The 18,770-nt window shown below is 38.9% G+C and overlaps 1 protein-coding gene across 4 annotated transcripts in view; it reads left to right on the top strand.

Annotated features, from left to right (window-relative positions):
- CRACD (capping protein inhibiting regulator of actin dynamics) overlaps window positions 1–18,770 on the top strand; it is a 139,400-nt gene that overhangs the window by 73,996 nt on the left and 46,634 nt on the right. Inside the window, exons 2-3 of one of the 4 annotated variants that reach the window (XM_009666188.2) lie at window positions 1,380–1,462; window positions 4,491–4,562. The exons of 2 other annotated variants lie outside the window; for them this stretch is intronic. In XM_009666188.2, the coding sequence (XP_009664483.2) occupies window positions 1,384–1,462; window positions 4,491–4,562 (151 nt within the window). In that variant the 5' untranslated portion in view covers window positions 1,380–1,383. The remainder of the gene's footprint in view (window positions 1–1,379; window positions 1,463–4,490; window positions 4,563–18,770) is intronic. One more of the 4 variants, XM_068942815.1, reaches the window with a different exon arrangement.

Raw genomic sequence — 18,770 nt, 5'->3', positions numbered from 1 at the left:
ATTTTGTCTTTGTTTGCACTAAGTCAATGCTTCAGAGTGGTGGTGTGTTGAAAACTCCAGTAAATTAAGCTCTCTGTTTACCCTCAGAACAGCTCATCATGGGGAGTAGGCGCTCTGCAGTCAGTGCTCACTCCTGGAGAGAGGTGCACATCCCCAGGGAGAGTTTGATCCTTTCAATCCTTTGCATTTCTGCTGCTGCTAAGGACACTGCTGTTGGTACTGTTTGTCTGGGGTACCTGTGCACTAGCAAGGAGGTTGCAAAATTGTTTCTCAAAGTTCACTCAGTGGGCACCAGGCAGCCATGCTGGTCATTACCACATAGACTTTGTTTGAACAAGCAGATTAGAAGTGGATGACTCTAAATTCCATAGCAAATCCTATACTTTTATCAGATGTCTTATCAAGGAAAACTCAAGAATTTTTTGATGTGAGCCTACAGCATTTAAAGGGCAAATGAGAGATGAAAGTCCAGCTATGTTGCTTGAGAGCTCCTGTTATTGCCTCAGAGCAGTTCCCGTGGGACACGTTTTGTCTAAATAATGCATCCCATCTTTCGCATCATTAACCATCATTCTGAAACTTCCTGGCTTCCACTGGAGTGATTTTTGTCTCGTTCATTGTATGTCACGCTCTTTTATTTGGTTTCTCTTGGTAGCTGCAGTATTTTCCACTGACTTTATGTAGTTTGGAGAACTTGACTGCATTAGTAATCTGGGTTTTTTTAACCAGCAGGTAAGTTTGCTGACCAGGTATGTTTCCTGAGTTAGTCTAGTGCCCAGGCTGAATGTAAGGTTGCACTGATAACCTGTAATGCCTCAGAATTAAGGTAATGTATAATGGAAGAAAAAAAGAGGTACATTTTGTTATAGTACAGCAAGAAATAAAGATTGATATCTACAAATATGTATGAAAAGGTCTTAGCAATCCCACTGTCTTGATTACCTATCATATCCAAAATAAGATGAAATACTAATCCAGCTAAGCTGGTGAGAGGAAGAGCAAATTTCAGTTTGGCATCAATTAATGTATTTCTGACCATATATTTACAAATTCTCCTTATTGCTGCTCCTTCTAGCAGCCATTTCAAAGGTACTCTCTTTCCTGCATTCCTGACTTTAGAAAAGCTACTCCAGGGTTTTCCAGCTGACTGCAGTTCAGCAAAATGATGGGCTTAAATTTATTCCCATGACTAAATCCTATTGAAAACCGGTGAAGAAGTTCCGAAGATACTCAATTCATTCCTTGAGGTTTCCTGGACATCATACTCGGATTATTTTTTCCCCAGAGAAGCCTCCATGATTCTGAACAAATGAAAATCTGCTTCCCAGCCTAGCCTGAGAAATACTTGACCTACACTACATTTTTTGTATTGACCTCAGGCCTATGGAGCACGTATGGACACAGAGGAACAGCTGGAGAAAAAGGGCTTCACAGAGCCCCTGTGAAGAGGCTAAGCCCACTCGTAAGTGGATGGGATGGAGAAAATGTGCATGGAACATGTTGCCTCTGCATGAGATATGTGATAAGACAGTGAAAATCCACTTTATTTCAGGGAATCTTTCAAGAAAGCTCAAGGAAATGCTTTAGTAGCCCTGGATATTTCAGGTTAGAAATAGGGTATTTGCCTGTCTCCCTTTCAGTTGTGCATGTGACTTCCACATTCAGCAATGTAAATTATCCTCTGCAGAAGAAAATGTAAGTCTTTTAGATGTCTAGTTCATAACATTCTTCCACTGTTAAAACCTACTTTCATGTAAATCAGTGGAGAAGAAAAATTCTCTCTTTAAACTTTGTCTGTACAGAGTTTAATTTACTCAATTCACCTTTTAATCCTCTTTCACTGAGTGCTTTGATATGTAAGAAAAACTTGTGTTTCAATTTTTGTCCTTGCTTAAATACCTAGTCAGAGAAAGGTTGTGGCATTGGTGATAAGCACTTTGGGGAGGAATGAGATAATACTGTTGCTCTTAGGAAGTGACAGGAATAGTAGTTTCTAACCCTTTGTTGTGGAAGTGTTGTCCACCACTTGTCTTCATGTCTGTTGTCTGAGTGATTTTTGTTCCTCGACTGCTGTTTCAAAAAGTTTTTTGATACGCTCGTGGGATGATTACGCTTTACTAATTAACCCTGGCTAGGAGATTGTTTCTGCTGGGCCTGGTCATTCATGCCTCTCCAGATAGGATACCAGATCATTGCAATACAAAAGGCTAAATCTCAAGTTGTGTGGAAAAACAAACTGGTGAAAAATTTGAATATGATTAGGTAGGGCTTCTAAGAGCTAGCTCTTGATACATGTACTTTCCATTACTGTAGTGTTCATCTGTTGTTTTCGAAGCTGAATCTCCATTATGGGGTTTGAGATGATAAAACTGCAAAGGACTTGAATAGCTGCAGAGCACCTCCAGAGGAGTGACCGCAGTTGTGATCCATTGAGCATTTGAGCGAGTAGCCATGCAGTCTTTGTGATGAGTCTTGAGCCTTGTCCTAAGCTGCCGTGGTCTGAATTAATCCTGACTTGCTGGCTGTTAGGAGGTGATGCTAGATCTATCTGTGTAGTGCTGCGGGAGAAGGGGTTGAAGGGGGCTAGGTAAAGTGAGTTCATTTGCTTTAGGGAATCTTGTTCTGTCAGTTGCTGGAATGGAAGAAGCAGTTCTTCTAGGTGGGTCAAAATACCGTGCATTTTGTCTGACCAGTGTAGCTTTTTTCTTTTTTTCTTTTTTCTTTTTTTTTTTTTTTAGCTCTTTTTAATTAAAAATGAAATTGAGAGAAGGTCATTCTCTTGGCTTCTGAGAATATTTCATTAATGAAATAAAATGTATCCCTAAAGATAAAACTCCCCAAAGTCATTATTAAACATAATTTGAGATAAATCTACTGAGAAATTTGCTGTGAGATACCTCAGAAGAGAGGGGGACGGGAGAATATTACTCCAACTTTTTTTGTCATCATCTCTCTTTTTATCATCATCTCTTATACTCACTTCCATTCCATTTGTCTGCCTATGTTTCGGGGGAGTGATCATTGATGTGCCTGTATTTTCAGAACTTAGCAAAATGAGGCCACTAAGCAACTTCAGTTTCTTAATTGTTTCTCAAAAAACCTTAATGATATGTGTTTAATTGACTTTGCAGAGAGACATTGAAGAAACTGAATCTTACTGAATGCAATATGTACAATGGTTTACTTAAAATTCTACTCTGATAAAGGCTTTATCTTACTTAGTTCAAAAGCATGCTCTATTGGTATGCAAATGCTAAGAACCTCTGATTAAACCATAAGATGAATGTGTTTTGATTTCATATTAAGACGGTACAATCTTTTTGATCTATCCTAAGTTTTATGAGAAGCACTTTTTGGTTCAAACACCTTCTGGGTGTAAAGGCCACGTTAGCCACTTGTTGCTGATTAATTACTTTTGGGTAAAACTTGTGAAACAGATGATTTTAAACAAGCATCATACACGACTTGAAAAGAGAACCCTAAAATGGCAATGTTCTGTATAGGATTTTACTACACTGGAAGCTACTCAGCTCCTGGGAGATAAGAAAAGTAGACCACTTATTTATATGCCAAACTATGAATCTGGAAGCCTAGCTCTAGGATACGTTTTTTTTTCCTTAAATTATGTTTGCAGAGACCTATTCATAGAAGACTGGACCCTCTGTGACAAGAGCTACTGACGCGCTGCAGAGTATGGTCCAGAGCACAGAGAAGTACTGTAGTGGTCTTTGGCTCAGATTATGATGTTTGAGAATTGTGTAGTGAAGTCTTTGTTAGGTTTTATATTCAAAACTTTCTTGCTTTCTTAGAAGGAATTGCATCATTTTTGATTCTTTTACATAGGTAATATAGACTACTTAGCTCTTGTCTCAGTTTCATTGGACTATTGGATGCTTCAGAAAATGCCAGTGCCTAGCACAATTTTTCTTGGAAAACACAGGCCCCAGATTTCAAGAGTAAATTATTGACATCTAACTCCTCTTGTAAAGTTGAAAACTTGGATGGTAATGTAATGATTTTGTGTTTTTCTGACTTTTTAAAAACTGTTGGTGCTGATTCATAGCACCTGTGAAGAGTTGCATTCCTGGAATACCTTATTGCCCCTGTGAAAAAGGTAAGGTATTTTGGCCTTGTAGCTGGGGAAGACTGAGCAAAAAGTAGCCATATATATTGTAGCAAATAATAAATGTCACATGAGAAATCAGTCAGAAGGTCTTACTGATCAATCTGAAATCAGCTTGACTCTTGATAGTTCAAACCTCCCTTAGCATTTTTCCTTAGAAATTATTGTTTCAGAAGGACTTTCCAGTAGAAGGAGTGTTAAATAAAAGCAATGTGCTGACCTACATGCTCAACTTGGTTTGTAAGGCTGTTCCTATGAGCTTGTTTTCACATTACAATATGGCCTTCAGAGTTCTCTTAAAAACAACAAAAAATACCAAACAAACTCTTCTCTTTGGTGATTTTCATGGCTTTTGTTTCTTCCTCAGAGAAGATCAAGTCTGGAGTTTCTCTGACTTCGTCTGAAATTGTAGGGATGATCAATTTGTTTAAGAAACCTTGTAAGTACTTGACTGATTCTGTAGATTATGGAGCACATGATGTCCTGTCATTTGAAAGCTCACTGTTAATTTTTTGTGGCTTACTCTGGAATACTTTAAGTGGGGAGCTGGCTGAGGGGAGAATGTGCTGTGCTTATTGTTTTCAAGCAGGAGCTGCTGCTGTTTTATGTGCTGCTTTTGTCCATTTTTATGGGAGTTGTAGTAAACAGCACGTGTGTGAAATGGAGTCAAATCCAAACCAAAGAAGTTTTTCTGTTTTATGTTTTTGCAGGTAATTCCCTGTAACATCACTGGGAGCTATCTGCACTACAGTAGGAAAACTGACTCCCCCTACTTTATGATTGTTTTCAGATACTGTGCTTTTCTTTACCTTTTGCGATGGTCCTTTTATATGAAAGTTTAGAATTTATGGATTTGAATTTTGAAGCAAATGTTAAAGCATGTGCTCATATAGGATCATCCTGATTATTTTTCAACATTGTCAAGAAGTTTGCTATTTTTAAACCTTGCTACTGCAGTTCTAATTTCAATGCATTTTTCTATATTAATTATCAAATATTATCATGTTTCAGTTGCACTGATACTAACTTATATTATTTCATTTTTATTTCTTGTATTGGATTTACAGAGATCATTTTACAAATTCAGTGTTCATTTGAGTTAAATTATGAGAATGGACTCAAGCAGTATTAAATTTGTACCTATGTGTAAATACCAAGCATGCTATGAAGCAGTGATGCTGGATTAATGTAGCGTCCTTCTGTTCGCCTTGTTGTTGGTGGCTTTTTTTTTTTTGGGGGGGGGGAGGGGGGGGCTGATGGGGAAGGGGTTTGCCAAGTTGCTTATAATGTACAGGATTTGCTTTCAACATAAGCCAATGGTTAATATCTTAACATGACAAAAGCTTCATGTGTTTTCCGATTTCCTGATTATATGTCTGTTTCAATTCAGAAATAAATAGTATCTCTGTTTCCGTTAGATTGCATGATGTTCCACATGAGGTTGCAGTATTGAGAAGGTATCAAGAGGGGAAGAGGCTCTTGTTTGATTTGCTACCTGCTAATTGGAATAAGATAGCAAATTCCAGTGTAAGTGGTGGTTGGGTCAAACTTTCTGCCAGGGAAATAAAGGAGAGATGAGGGAATGCAATAAATTCTTTACTTCTCAACAAGTGATTTAATCAGCTCTAATTATGCAAATAAAGGATGGAAGAAGTAAGAAGACTGACTTTGCACTATTGAGGAATTCATGTAGGAAGAAGAGACAGAAGTGTTTGAAATACCTGGCTAGCTCTCTGTTGTCATCTGTTAATAATTCACATGTCCCTTTCATTTGTGTTTTGTTGAGAAAAACAGAGTAGGCTTGAAATATAAAGAAGCTCTTAACTTCCTTTGTGAGAGAGTGGGAGTACAGCATGTCCATTCAGTACAAAGGAAAGAATTTACTTGTATGAAGTTTTCAGACTTTTTTTAGTTTTCTTTTTGTAGACAACTTCACCAGTGCCATGGTGGGAAGGAAATTGCATTTCTCTTATGTGACTTTTACACTTGTGTTAACTATTATTAGTTATATAATAACTAAGCCGCAAATTCCAGACCCAGACTTTCCCAAAGTCTAGTGCCTAGTTTGTAGAAAAACATTTGCGGCAATGTTATCATCAAATAAATAGTACATCACTGTCTTGTCTTATATTGGTTTTTGTCGTTGATCACTGGATAGTACTACAGTGAAGACTTGAAAATCTCTGGCAGCCAGCTGTGGAGGGAAGTTCTTATTCAATGCTGCATCAGTCTTCTCTGAAAGTCCCAGTTGCTGTTTTAGGAAACCTGTGTCCACAGCTGCCTTCTACTTTACTAGAGAAAGAAATGACTGAAATATATCTGTGTTCCCTGTGGGTACCTGAGTTTTGTGGATGGGATTTAAAGTAGAAAGGTAGAGAAAAACTACAGTCTAGCAGTGTCTTCTAGCTAAGATGGGCGATGATAATTTTGCATGCATTGGTTGTCTTGTTCACAGAAACGTGCATCTGTGCTAGGGCTTCAGTTTATCTCCGTTTTCTGACCCTTTTCTATTCTAGAAAGTTTTTTGTTCTGTTCTAGGTTTTGGAGCTCTCCCAGTGCAAACAACTTTTTCTCTCAAAATGGTAGAGATAACAATTTTGAAAATATTATGCTATTAAAATATTGTTGGTATTGTCTTGGGATATTTGTTCATTTCTGATCACTTAAAAGTACAGTTTAAGAGATGTTCGTAAGTATTAGCAGAATTCTGAAAGATGATAGCATAAACACAGATGATGTACGCATCTGCAAGCACTCTAGATAGCACAGCAGTCTTTTTTTATACTAAGAACATGAAGTTTTAATAGCTTGTGGGTGGAGACAGCCACTAATTGGCTAACTCAGTACTTTGTAGGGAAGGCTTTCATTATGTTTGTTTTGAAGGTTTCTTTCTAGTGCCCTTTTCTGAGAAAAGGAATGCAAGATCTAACTGCCTGTCCCCATGGGTCAGGACTGAGTTTCAAATTACTCCTCTGTAGCTTGATCAGACTCACTGCTACTGGAAATGGGGCACTCGGCTAGGTGGAGTTTCTGTCTGAAACAGCCATGTGATGCCTTTATTAAATTTTCCCTATTATAAAACAACTTATGCTTCATGAGCTGCAATTGCTCAGAACCTTTTGCTTTAATATACGCATGAAATTATACTTCCAGTATAATGCTTCATGAAATGATTAGAGATCTCTACTCAGTGTAGTTGGGAGACCTCTCTTCTCTGCTTCACTGTTTTCTTGTTAAATAATGAAATTAAAACCTTGTCTCCTTACTACAAAGGTGCAATCTCTTCATGCTTTTCTTCTCCCATGGCAGACTACATTTAATTCTTATTCTGAAATGTTGTTTTTCTAAATGATGTGTTCTCTTCATGCAAACTACAGAGCAGAGCACTTCTCCCATTTCACAATACAGCCTAAGGCAGGAATGACCCGGTGCTCTGTAGGTACATTTTTCCCATCTGACCATGCAGGTGCTGGAGGATAATAACAGGATGACTCTACAGAGTGTACTTGGGATATCCTGAAGAACAGGTACAAGCAAACTTTACCAGTATGATGGCATGGTCCAGGAGGGCAGGGCAGAGATGCCCAGCTATTCAGAGCAAAGTCAAGTCCTCAAAACTTTTTAGCTCTGGCAGAGAGCCCATTCCAGCAGAACAGAGCAGGGTCCTTCAGAGCTGCTTGGGAAGCTGTGCCTTGTTCTTCAGCACCCCGAGGGGCTTACTGCTGCCTTGCTCTTACCTGCTTTGGATCTTGGAACAAAGTTTATGATGTTTTCAGTTAAAAAAACCAACCAACCAACCAACCAAAAAACCTTATATTGGCGCTCCTTCTGCTGAGAGCCAAATAATGCTGATGACTTCTCTGCATAACTTACCCGCAACTGCTGTCTCTGGAGCTGCTGCTTGGAATTTCAGTCATGCTAATGAGTGAGCCTTGTGTTCCCACTAAAGCTTCAAAGAACGGTGCTGTCTTTGGGAGAGCTCCTTTTAACTGAGGGTTCTGAGGACTTTTCTACAGGCATTTTTTGCAGCATAGTGGCTGGAATCACTAACAGTGTAAGTAAACAGAAGCTTGATGTCTCAAGTAGGCAAACCGCATTACTTCCTTGTAATTATTGTTCTCTGAGATGTAAGGTCTTACAAGTGTTTTTCATAACCCTCCTTTCTTTTCCCTTCCTCAGCCTTGATTTAAATTTCACATTCCCTGATTGAGAGGCTTTTGGCTTCTTTTATGCAGTGCATATGGTGCCCATACAAGAATGTCCTGCTGTGAGTACTGCCAGGCTAAAACATTCTCCAGCAGTAGATGCTTGCACGCAGGTACCAGTTGCGTGAATGTATGCGTAGCCAAGACACCTCAAAGAAGATAGGTCACAAGGAGATAACCTGTTTCATCTTCTATCCGGTGTTCCTGTCCACTTCACTCTGAATGTTTTATTTAAATAAAATTAAGGAAAACACTTCCCTATCCTCTTGGAAGAACTTAGTAATAGTTCATGTATTTTTAAAAGCTATTTAATCAATTTTGTTAAGGTAGTAAAATCCCATTGCTCTCCTAGGTCATCTTATTTCCATTCTGTTTGGTTAAGTGCCTGTCCAGGTTGTCTGCTTGCCTTAGCATTCGTCTTGGGCTTTCAGATACAATGTGGGTGATGCCCTTAAAGGATTCTGCTTACCAAAATCAAATATGCATCTCTGAACATTTTTTACTTGCATGTTTGACTACAGTTACAGAACTGCCACGTTTTATTTTTTTCCTTTGAAGGCTGAAGCAAGTGGCAGCTGTCTTCCTATGAAAGAAATTGAGTTTCAGTTCATGAATTATGAATATATAATACTAGGTAGCTGTATGTATTCTTTTCAGAATTCATCAGTGAGCTGCAATATATAGTGTAAACTTCATGTTCAGAAATGTTGAGTGACTTTGCTCCTATTCATTTAGTATTTGTTGGAATGTTAATAAAGCAGTGAATACTGAGGCAGTACTGCAGATTGTTTACAGATGGTTAATTTTCAGTTTACAATTTGAAATATTTAAACTCAAAATTTGTTTGTGCAAGTCAGCCAGAGAACAGATATATGTCGTGTTAACTGTGACTAAACAAAGCAGCTAGAATAGCATTTACTCAGAGTAATGCACACAAATTGTGAACAATTCATATCCTGGCATATGTAAGTCATGTAACCTTTAAGATTACAACAGCTGATAAATCAAGCCAAACTGAAAACCAGGAGAACTGGAGGTAGATCTTGCAGTTTTGAGGCATAATTGCATCACTGGCCCCCAATTTTATTCTGATACGGTGCAGTGATGCATTTTGCGGTTTGACTCCAAATAATTTACAGCAGTAAAAGCAAGAAAAGTAGAAGAAAGTGGTGTTTATCTTGAAACTGAGGCATGCCCTCTTATGAAAAATTCTGCAGAAATGTTGCTCTCCTATGCCATTACAAACTGTTGTTACCCTGAAGAGTGTCGTTTTTCTTTCTTCTGTTGAACATGTAAAACGTACTCTTAACAAGTGAAGAAGAGGAGACAAAAGGATGGGAGAAGCGTGAGCTTGACTTTTACACGGTGAAAAGTTACCCTCCTGTAACAGACAGTGCCATCATTTCATATATCTGAATTAAATGGTTCTTTCCTCTGACTGTCTTTGGTGGCTGCTGTTGCATATATGGCTTTTGGGCTTTAGCTCTGCTGTTTAAAAGAAGTATCAAGACTAGCACAGTCATGTAGCGCATCAGATGATTTTTCTGAAAGGCAGTGGGAAATTCGGTGAGTATGGGGATCTCTTCACTTCACTTAAATCTTCCTGCTATAAATGTTAATTTTCCCCTTCTGTACGTCATGATTAAAATGACTGCCCACAATGCAAAGCAACTACTACCGTTGTTTCAGTGCTCAGACTTGATGAATCTTTCGGAACAATAATGTGAGGAAGGCTTCAGTATCCAAGAAGTGCAGACTGTTTTTGCTTTGTGATACTTTGCAATATCTCAGCCTCAAAACGCATTAGGGAGAAGTGTGTGTTTCCTGAGACTAGCCAGTTGCATAGTGGAAGTGGATTATTTTTATATCCTTTTCTTTTGGCTTGTTTGTTATTTTTGTTCTGTTACAGTTCTTTAGAACTTGCATGTACCTGCTGTACATGCTGCAGCCCTGGATGGTGCTTTCCAGAAGTGGAAAAAAACTGCATCAGATAGTAAACATTTATAATCTAGATTAATTAGGAATAGATAGGAGGCAAGTAAAAAGGATAAAACTAGATGAGTACTCACCTCTTTTCCCTGTCCGCACCCCTTTCCCTCATTCGCTCTTTGGAATTTCTTTTACAATTATTGCTCATGAGCTTTGAGTTATGTAAGTGAAGCAGAGATATCAGGTGAATGTCTTATGCATTGTGACAGGAAGGCTATGGTGTCAGTAAAACAGTTAAGGAAGGGAGATAAATACAGTTTATTCAGCATGGACTTTCCCTGAATCTCAGTTTGAATTTCCCTTAACTACCCCTTACCTGGGCGGATAGAGTAACAGTTTCTGCGCCAAACAGCTTGCAGAGAACCAGAATTTGCTTCAGAGCCTCAGAAACAAGTGTTCAGACCTGAAATCAACTCCTAGTTTGATCCATGCTGGACAGTCGGACTGTGCAATTAATGAGTGCCAGGACCGGGCTTAGAATTCTTGTTGCTTGCTCTTTTAGCTATCCATGAACAGGCAGAGAATATCTGGTCTGCCAAAAGGCACCCTATAAATGATGTTTTTTGGAATGATGTTGTAACAAGGGATGTTGCAGTTGGCTGGTACTCTGGGCTTTTATGGCTGCTTTACATCCTCACAGTTGCCACAGACCCATCAGCAGTGCTTGTCTGGGGAGTTCTTGTACGCTGACAGATGCAGTGGGAGCTCTACAGGATGACATGGCTATGAAGTGAAGCTAGCCAGTGTCGCTGCTGTATCCATCTGAAGTGGTTGTGAAGGGCAGTCACTGACTGATCTTTGAAATTGGTCTAGGTTCCCCAAATAACAGTCTTCCCTAAATAAAATTCCTGTTTTAACAGAATTTGAAAAAAACCCAGAACATAGCCTGATGCTATGTTCTGGCTGCTGTGCTGCAATCTGAGTCATCTGCCGCTGGCAAGGAATTGAATCCACCACGTTGGAGGAATTGAACCTAGCATTTGCTGACCCCTTCCTGTGACGTGCGGGCTCCTCCCAACTCCAGCAGAAACTGGGTCAGTAGCAAACTGGAAAAGGCCAACTAGGAGCTGGAGACAGCGGCTGCAGGCAGCCACGGCCTGTAGCGCTGGCTAGTAGCGATGGTATTTGCTGCCCAGCATACAGGGAACTTAGCAGTAAGACAGCCACGTTGCACTCCCAATATCCTTCCAAAGCTCCATATAAGCTGCATATTTGAATATTTTCAGTCTATGGTCCATGTTGATAATCATATATTGGAATCCACAATGCATTGATTTCCTTTGATGGTAGTTAACGTTTAACTGTGCTTACCAGCACAGTAAATCTTGTGCTTTAATTTGCCGAGTCCCCTAAATTCTGTCTCATTCTGGGACATAATAAATAATAAATGAGTGCTTTCTCCCCAAAATCACCTACCACAATCTCCTTTGTCAGTGAGAGTTAATTGGGTCCAACTTCTATGGCTAAATTTAATGTATTTCACCAATTTAGTGGTGATAGTGATTTGTAATAACACCATGGTGAAACAGTGTGTGATCAGCATGATTAGCTACAATGGCAAACTCTGGCCTGGAACTGAACCAGCATGAAAACAGGCATGAAATAGCATGAAATAGTTTTCTTCTTTGTCCCCACTGCCTGAAGGAAAGAAAATGCAAGGAGTTATTTAAACAAGATATGTCTGATTGCCCTACTTTAGGGATAGAACAAGTTGTTCATTTGGCCAAAGGCTTTTTCGTAATTGAATTATTTTAGATATTTAAAAAATGTTTAGACTTATAAATGCTTTAGTATCATCTTTTTACGCCTGCTCATCTTCCTGTCTTTTAATTTTCCCCTTAGTGAGTAGTAATTTTCTCCTATCATCATAAAATAGATCAGATGGGGTGATAGATCAGAAGGTGAGATTTCACTTAGCATCACAGTGGTAGTTTTCCCCATTTCTATGGTACAGCTCTTATAAAGAGGCCTTTCTTGATATTTCTATCCATAGCCTGAAGGCTAAATACAGATATCTTTCTTGTCTGACATTTAAGATCACACTGGTTCTACTTATTAGTGTTATGCGTTAGTAAATATACTTAGCATTAGCCAAATAAATTTATTGACAAAGTACCCCTATTTTAGTATTTTATGAAGTGAATACTGATAATTTTGCAAAGATAAAAGAAAAATGTCCAAGAGAGTTTTTTTCTTAGATATTTATATAGAAGTCTTAAGCTGTAAAATTTCATTGGATTTTTCTGAGGTTACCTCTCAGTAAGTGTTTTAGGTGATGTCCCATTTTTCTGTTTTAATTCTGGAAAACATAGGAAAACCATGACCACCTTAATTCTTCAGTTGCTTCCAAATAGCAAGAGCTGCACTGAAAAGGTGCATATCAGATATTACTTTTGATCTTGGTCTGACCTTTTCTTTCTTAACAAGTAACAACAGGAAAATATTAATTCTGTATATTTTATTATGTTGATGACAAGATGAGGAATTAAGTCAATTTTAAGCTCCTTTTCTAAAGCAGATTTAGTATTTAAGAAAGTTACCAAAAACTCAACCCTGAAATCTGTAGTTCTCTTCCCGTAACACAAATTTCTTACACACATCTTGTGTCAGTCCTTGGCCTAGACTGAAGGCAAGTCAGGTTAGTGGCTCAGATATGGGTATGGCATAGCAGCTAGCAGTTCCTCATTCTATCTTTGATTCTGCTCTGTGAAAAGATGAAAAAGTTGTTTGAACTTTGCCTCTCAGCCTGTTCCCTACTTACCATACAGGGATAGGTGATGAAGTAGGAGCGTTTATTTAAGATTTGTAAAATGCTTTGAGGTTTGAAGTACAATAGTACTATGTTAGTGATTAATACTAGTGATTAATTTCACATTTTGTCACCATAGTCTGTTTAACTGTTCAAGATCTTTTACTCAGATTGCTAGTAACAGTGTTGGTTAGTTGCCAGGTCAGCTGGAGCTTTTCTCTTTGTAGCCTTCAAGTCAATACTGAGATACCAAATTCATCTGTAAACTGATAGTAGTCTACGTTATAAAAACAAGAAGACAAACTACCCTTGACACTCAAAAGGGAGATCCATGGTAGACGAGAAAAACAGAAAGTCAGCAGGGGAGGTAAATGAGGATGTGCTCCGTGCCGTGCAGAGATGACACTGTGCTGCTGAGGATGCAGAGGAGTTGGAGGAGGATTGGGAGTTGCAAGCTATGTTTAGAAAGGGAAGAGTCTCTCTACTTTGCAATAAGGGTCTACCCAGCTCTGGAATATTTAGGTTTTCCAAGGATCTGTGGCTCAGGCTCTTGGTTGTGTACACAGGGGTATAAATCTTGTCCCTAAACAGAAGAGTAGAAAAGACTGTTCCAGTGTAGCCTGTACCTGGTGTTATTGTGGGGAGGGATAATCTGGGTTTGTATTCAATATACATAGTGAAAGCTGCTCAGGCAGTGAAAAGGGGATACTGGATAAGTAGGGAAACTGTAGGCCAACTATCCTGAGTCTTAATCTGGCCATGGTTAATCCCAATTTATGCAAAGCAAATTTGCTTGTTAGAAGCAAATTCCTGGAGAAAGGGTTTTTGAAAGGAGAGCATGCAGCGGTTCTTTTCTTAAGAAATGGCTGCTCTGATTTACTTTCCTACTCGGCTCTAAACCACAACAGCCTGATTTAATCCTGTGAAATCACAGCCCGTCAGAATTAGTTCTTCTTGACGCATACAGCTTGACTTCAGATTTGACTTGGCTTCCATGTCACTCAAATATGGTGGGGTTTTTGACTCATTGCAAAATTTGTAGATGGTTCTGGGACTTCAATCTCTTAAATATGGGGAAGGGAGGTGGATTTACCACCTGCTGTTCAGATTTACATGTATAAAATTGAATGAGGAGATTATAAAAATAATGTTTCCACTGGTATGGTTGGTAATTTGCTTGGAAGAAGACCCCCTTTCTTCCTGACTTTATAATCCCTGGAATTCTGAAAGACAACACACAGGCATAAAGTAATCACTTTTTTTTTTCTTTTTTGCCCCACTAGAGTTACGTGTAGAACTACACCTGAACTTTTTTTTTTTATGTTTTTCTTCTTCATAGAACACACAGTGCAAGTTTACTTGTGGCCCATTAAGTTGTTTTAAAAAGCTATATCTCAAAATCAGCTGCTCCTTATGACTGGGACTAAGTAGGTTCACAGAATGAAAATTTGACTCTTTTAACTTCATCTGACCTATTTAAACAAATTTTGTCAATTCATGTGCATTACAAGGATAGAATTCATACATAGGTTTGTCATCGTAAAAGTACACTAAACTGGAACTATGCAAAAATGAAAAAAATCACTTCAAGCCTTTCTTGGATGCTTATCAATCACAATGAATCAATAAACATTTCTATCTGCTGTTTTTCTTCATTAAGTAGTTCCTGTTGTTCTATGTAGTGACACTGCTTTGAAAGTGCTCCATAAATTGCTACTTTTAGTGCTTCTAGCTGCTATATGTCACAGTCTTCACAGATTTCAGTTTGGGTTAAGTAATGAAAGCAGAAAATACTGTATCTGATTTTTCACTGTGACAAGAAACTTTAATAAGAGTCTCTTTAACTAGCATTCAAAAAAGGACATTTTCTTCTGTGTCAGAATGCCTCAGCAATGTTATTTAGTGCATCTCCTTAAAAAAGAAGGGAAAAAATCCCAATCCCAGTCTAAAATATATGGGAAGTACCTACTTCCCCTGCCCAGCCTCGTTACCCCCCTCTGCATCTTTTCCAGAAACCCTTTCAATAGGATGACGTGTACCTTTCTTTTTAGTTGAACTACAGTGCTGCCTTATAGTTATCCTATGATCTGCTAGTGTGGCCAGGTCTGTCGTCTTTCCCATTTGTAACTGATCAATGTGAAGCTGATAGGAGAATGCCTCAGCATCGTACAATAAATGTATCAGTTCATAATACTTCAATATTTCCTCTCATTTCTGTTATCCCAGTCTTCAAGTCATCCAGTTTTTCCACCATGACGTTCTGATTCCCCTTTATGTTTGGGATACCTCTCAACTTTGTGTTATTGCTAAATGTCAGTAGCATGTTGCTACTATTTGTGCCTTCTTCACTGAAGGCTTTTGGTCTTGGAGTTTCATGCTCCCTCCACGACAATTTTCTGTGGTAAGCCAATACTTTTTGTGAGGATAAATGTTCCTTCTCTCAGCAGTGGAAAAAATGGAAATTGATTTGATAAAAAAGTTTTAGCCAGTGTCATATAGAACTTATTCCACAGACTAGAGATACAAACAAAAAGGCTTCATGTAACATAGTCCCCTGCAAGAATGATCTTAGTAGTAGTAATCTGAGTGTAGGATCCTCATTTATCAGCAGTTTGTGCTAACCTTGAAGAGATATAAATGACTACCAAAAGTCAGGGAGGGGTATGAGGGAGGTATTTGGCCAATTAGGATTGTGTTCTGGATTTTGGACTGCTCTGCAGTGAGGCCTTAGGCAAGTCACTTCGCCTTTGAGAGCCTCTGTTTATCTTTCCACCTGCAGCTTGGCTGGTCAGTTAAGGTTTTAACTACTTTCAAGCAGAAATAGTCTCATATATGAAATGAATATGCCGAGGGAATCCAGCGTTCTACAGAGTTTTTGCACTGAGAGAGGAATAAGCCATCTCTTTACTGCATTGACCTCAAATGTTTAATACAGATCTAAAAACCTCAAATAAAACCCAGTATACCCAAAGGGTCTGGCATGAGTAATTCTAGTTGATAAGTCTTGCCCTAGTAAAATAAATTTCTCTCCTTCTATTATGTAATGGATGACTGTTTTATTGGTGAATCAAAAGCTATTGCAATCTCTTCCTTTCTAAAAGTTTTACCTGCATCTCCGAGAGCCCAAAGCTGTTATAAGCAGCTTTTGCCATATTCCATGTTCTGCAATGCTGTCATTGCAGCCCAGCACTTCAGTAATATCTGTTGCATTTAATTAACCCATTTGTAAAGGTCCTTACACGGATAAACTCTACTAGCTACTGTCACTATGCTCAAGACTCATCCCCAGTTGTTTTAAATCCCCTAACTGTTCATTATGTAACTTGTGCTTAGGGTTTCTTCCACAGAGCTGGAAAAGGAGGAGAGTCCCTGGCTGCAGTAAGAAGGTTTGCTACTGAAGTTTGCACTAACTTCTTCCCAATCTGTTCTCTGCTGGGAGTCCCCACTATCTCCAGCCTGTCCCTACGTGTTCCCAAAGTGATCTGCCTTCTCTAGGTTGAGCTGCGTTCTTCAGAGCTTTCTTGGTCAGGAAAGAGCGATAGCTTCCTGGGCCCAAATGATGTGATGGTGTGATGGATGAGGGAGATACTAGCATCTAAAAGAAAGGGAGGATGAGGAGCGTAGGGCTAGGACTGCTTATTGTGGTTCTTAATAAAAAATAATGGGTGTAGAAATTCAAAGACTGACTGGAAAGCATTTAATTTATAGATGGAGAGACAGAGGAAAACAGCTTAAAGACGGAGGAAGGTGGGACTCTTGCCATGAGAATGAGACTCATGAAATTGAGAGTGAAGAAGTGGAATAGATCAGTGTTTACTTGGCTCTAGTTCTTCTGTTTAATGTCAATGGGGTTTATCAACGCTGCTCTTTACTCGTCTTCTCCATTAATATATCTTTGTTACCACTAAAGATAACTGTGGCAGTCCTTACGCAGTGGAGATTAATTCCTTTTGTCTTGAAGTAAGATAAGAACTAAACAGGTTTTACTTTTTCTGTTACTTCCTTGTTCTATAAACAGAAGTCTTGAAATAACTCCTTGGTCTGTATGATAAAGTCTTTTATGTGGTGTTTGGACTTCAACGGGATTTGTTATGCTGATTCATATATTTTTCCTAACAGCTGACTATCTCAGGTACCTATGGTTTGTTTGGAAACCAGTCTCTGGGTGGGGAAAAAAATCACAAAATGTGCTGTTTGTGGAAATGTTTTTGGCTCCCCAGGTGGCAAGGGAAAACAGAAGTTTCTGGAAAGTAAGATTGGTTCTTACTTTGTTAAGGATACTTTAGGTAGTCTTACTGCTTTATATCAGGTAATCCAAGAATACCTCATCTTCTCAGTGGGGCAAGGTTTGCAAGAGATAGTATCTCTTATAAGATCACTTGATACTCTTGGAAGAACAGACAAGCTTTGTCCTGCCCCTTTTCCCTAGCATTTCCTAGGTGTTTCATGAGACTTTTGTCGCTACATCCATTTGTCATCTTCAGGAGCTCCCAATTGTGTTTTCGTTTACTGTTTCTTAGGTATTGATTTCATCTCTGATTATATGATCTCATCTGATCTCTGTCAACACGGAACTGCTGCCTACTGTCCACTTCAAGAGTGCTTAGGCTGTCTAGAGCTAAATGTCTCACACAACTGGGACTTGAACTCATTGCTAGGAAGTTATCTTACTGAATCTGAATGTCAATCTTTATTCCCTTTGTACTAGCTTAAATGTTTCCTCTGACTCTTTGGTATTTGTACCTGCTTTTTATAGAGGGAGTGTGTCCACCTACCTTAGCCACAGCTTTCCTTTAGCTATATATGGACGAGAGGGCAGTGAATTGAAGGAAGTTCATGGGAGAAGAAATGGAACAGAGACCAATATTCCATATGAATTTTGATGAACCACAAGAGGTACAGGAGCTCCCGTCTATTTTAAAATATGGGAACATGGTTAACAGAGCAGACCCTGCCCTCCCCCTTATTTGTTTTCAAACAAATTATTTCCCTTATTGATTTCCCTTTCCTGGCTGGGTGGAGAGACTTTTCTGGGGAGCCCTGCTGCTGTATCTGAACACAGATGTATCAGCAATAATGAGCAGCTCTGGGGATGCACAAGAGTGAATGTACAGAGATGTGGAGGGGACAGGAAAGCTGGGTGCAAGTGATGATCCAAGTTTGCATGTTGAAGCTTTGGGGAAGATCTGTGCTCTATGAGGGCAAACGGTGTGTGTGCGAGATTGCTGATACTGAGAATATACATCTGAGCAGCCTCTTCCTGCTGTAAAGATGTGATTAGAGAAGTGACGCAGCTTTACCTCTTTACAGTATTTTACAGTTCCCTTTTTCACCTGAACTGCTCATGCTGTGCTCTGCTTGCAGCCCTTTCATGTGCCCTTTGGCCTGCCATGTGGTACATAATTCTATGCTCATATAGATTTCCTTTCTTTAAATTCTTTGTAGTATTCATATCCAACTTAATAGTTCATAGCCTTATTGAGCTAGCCTATAACACCATATTTTATTATCACTAAATTCACTGTCAGGGAACACAGTTATTTTGAGGGCAATTGTTCAACAATATCTTGTACTACAGAAAGGTATATATAGACAGGTGTCTATATACATTTCACGTAGTCAGCAAATGAGTATGAAATCTCCACATACCCAATCGCAAAATTTAGGTTTGAGAAAACGTGGTCACAATAGCTTCAACTTTAAA

The sequence above is a fragment of the Struthio camelus genome, chromosome 4, assembly GCF_040807025.1.
Source record: "Struthio camelus isolate bStrCam1 chromosome 4, bStrCam1.hap1, whole genome shotgun sequence".
Taxonomy (NCBI): domain Eukaryota; kingdom Metazoa; phylum Chordata; class Aves; order Struthioniformes; family Struthionidae; genus Struthio; species Struthio camelus.
Note: the sequence above shows the minus strand (reverse complement) of the source record. Positions and strands in the feature narration are given on the sequence as shown.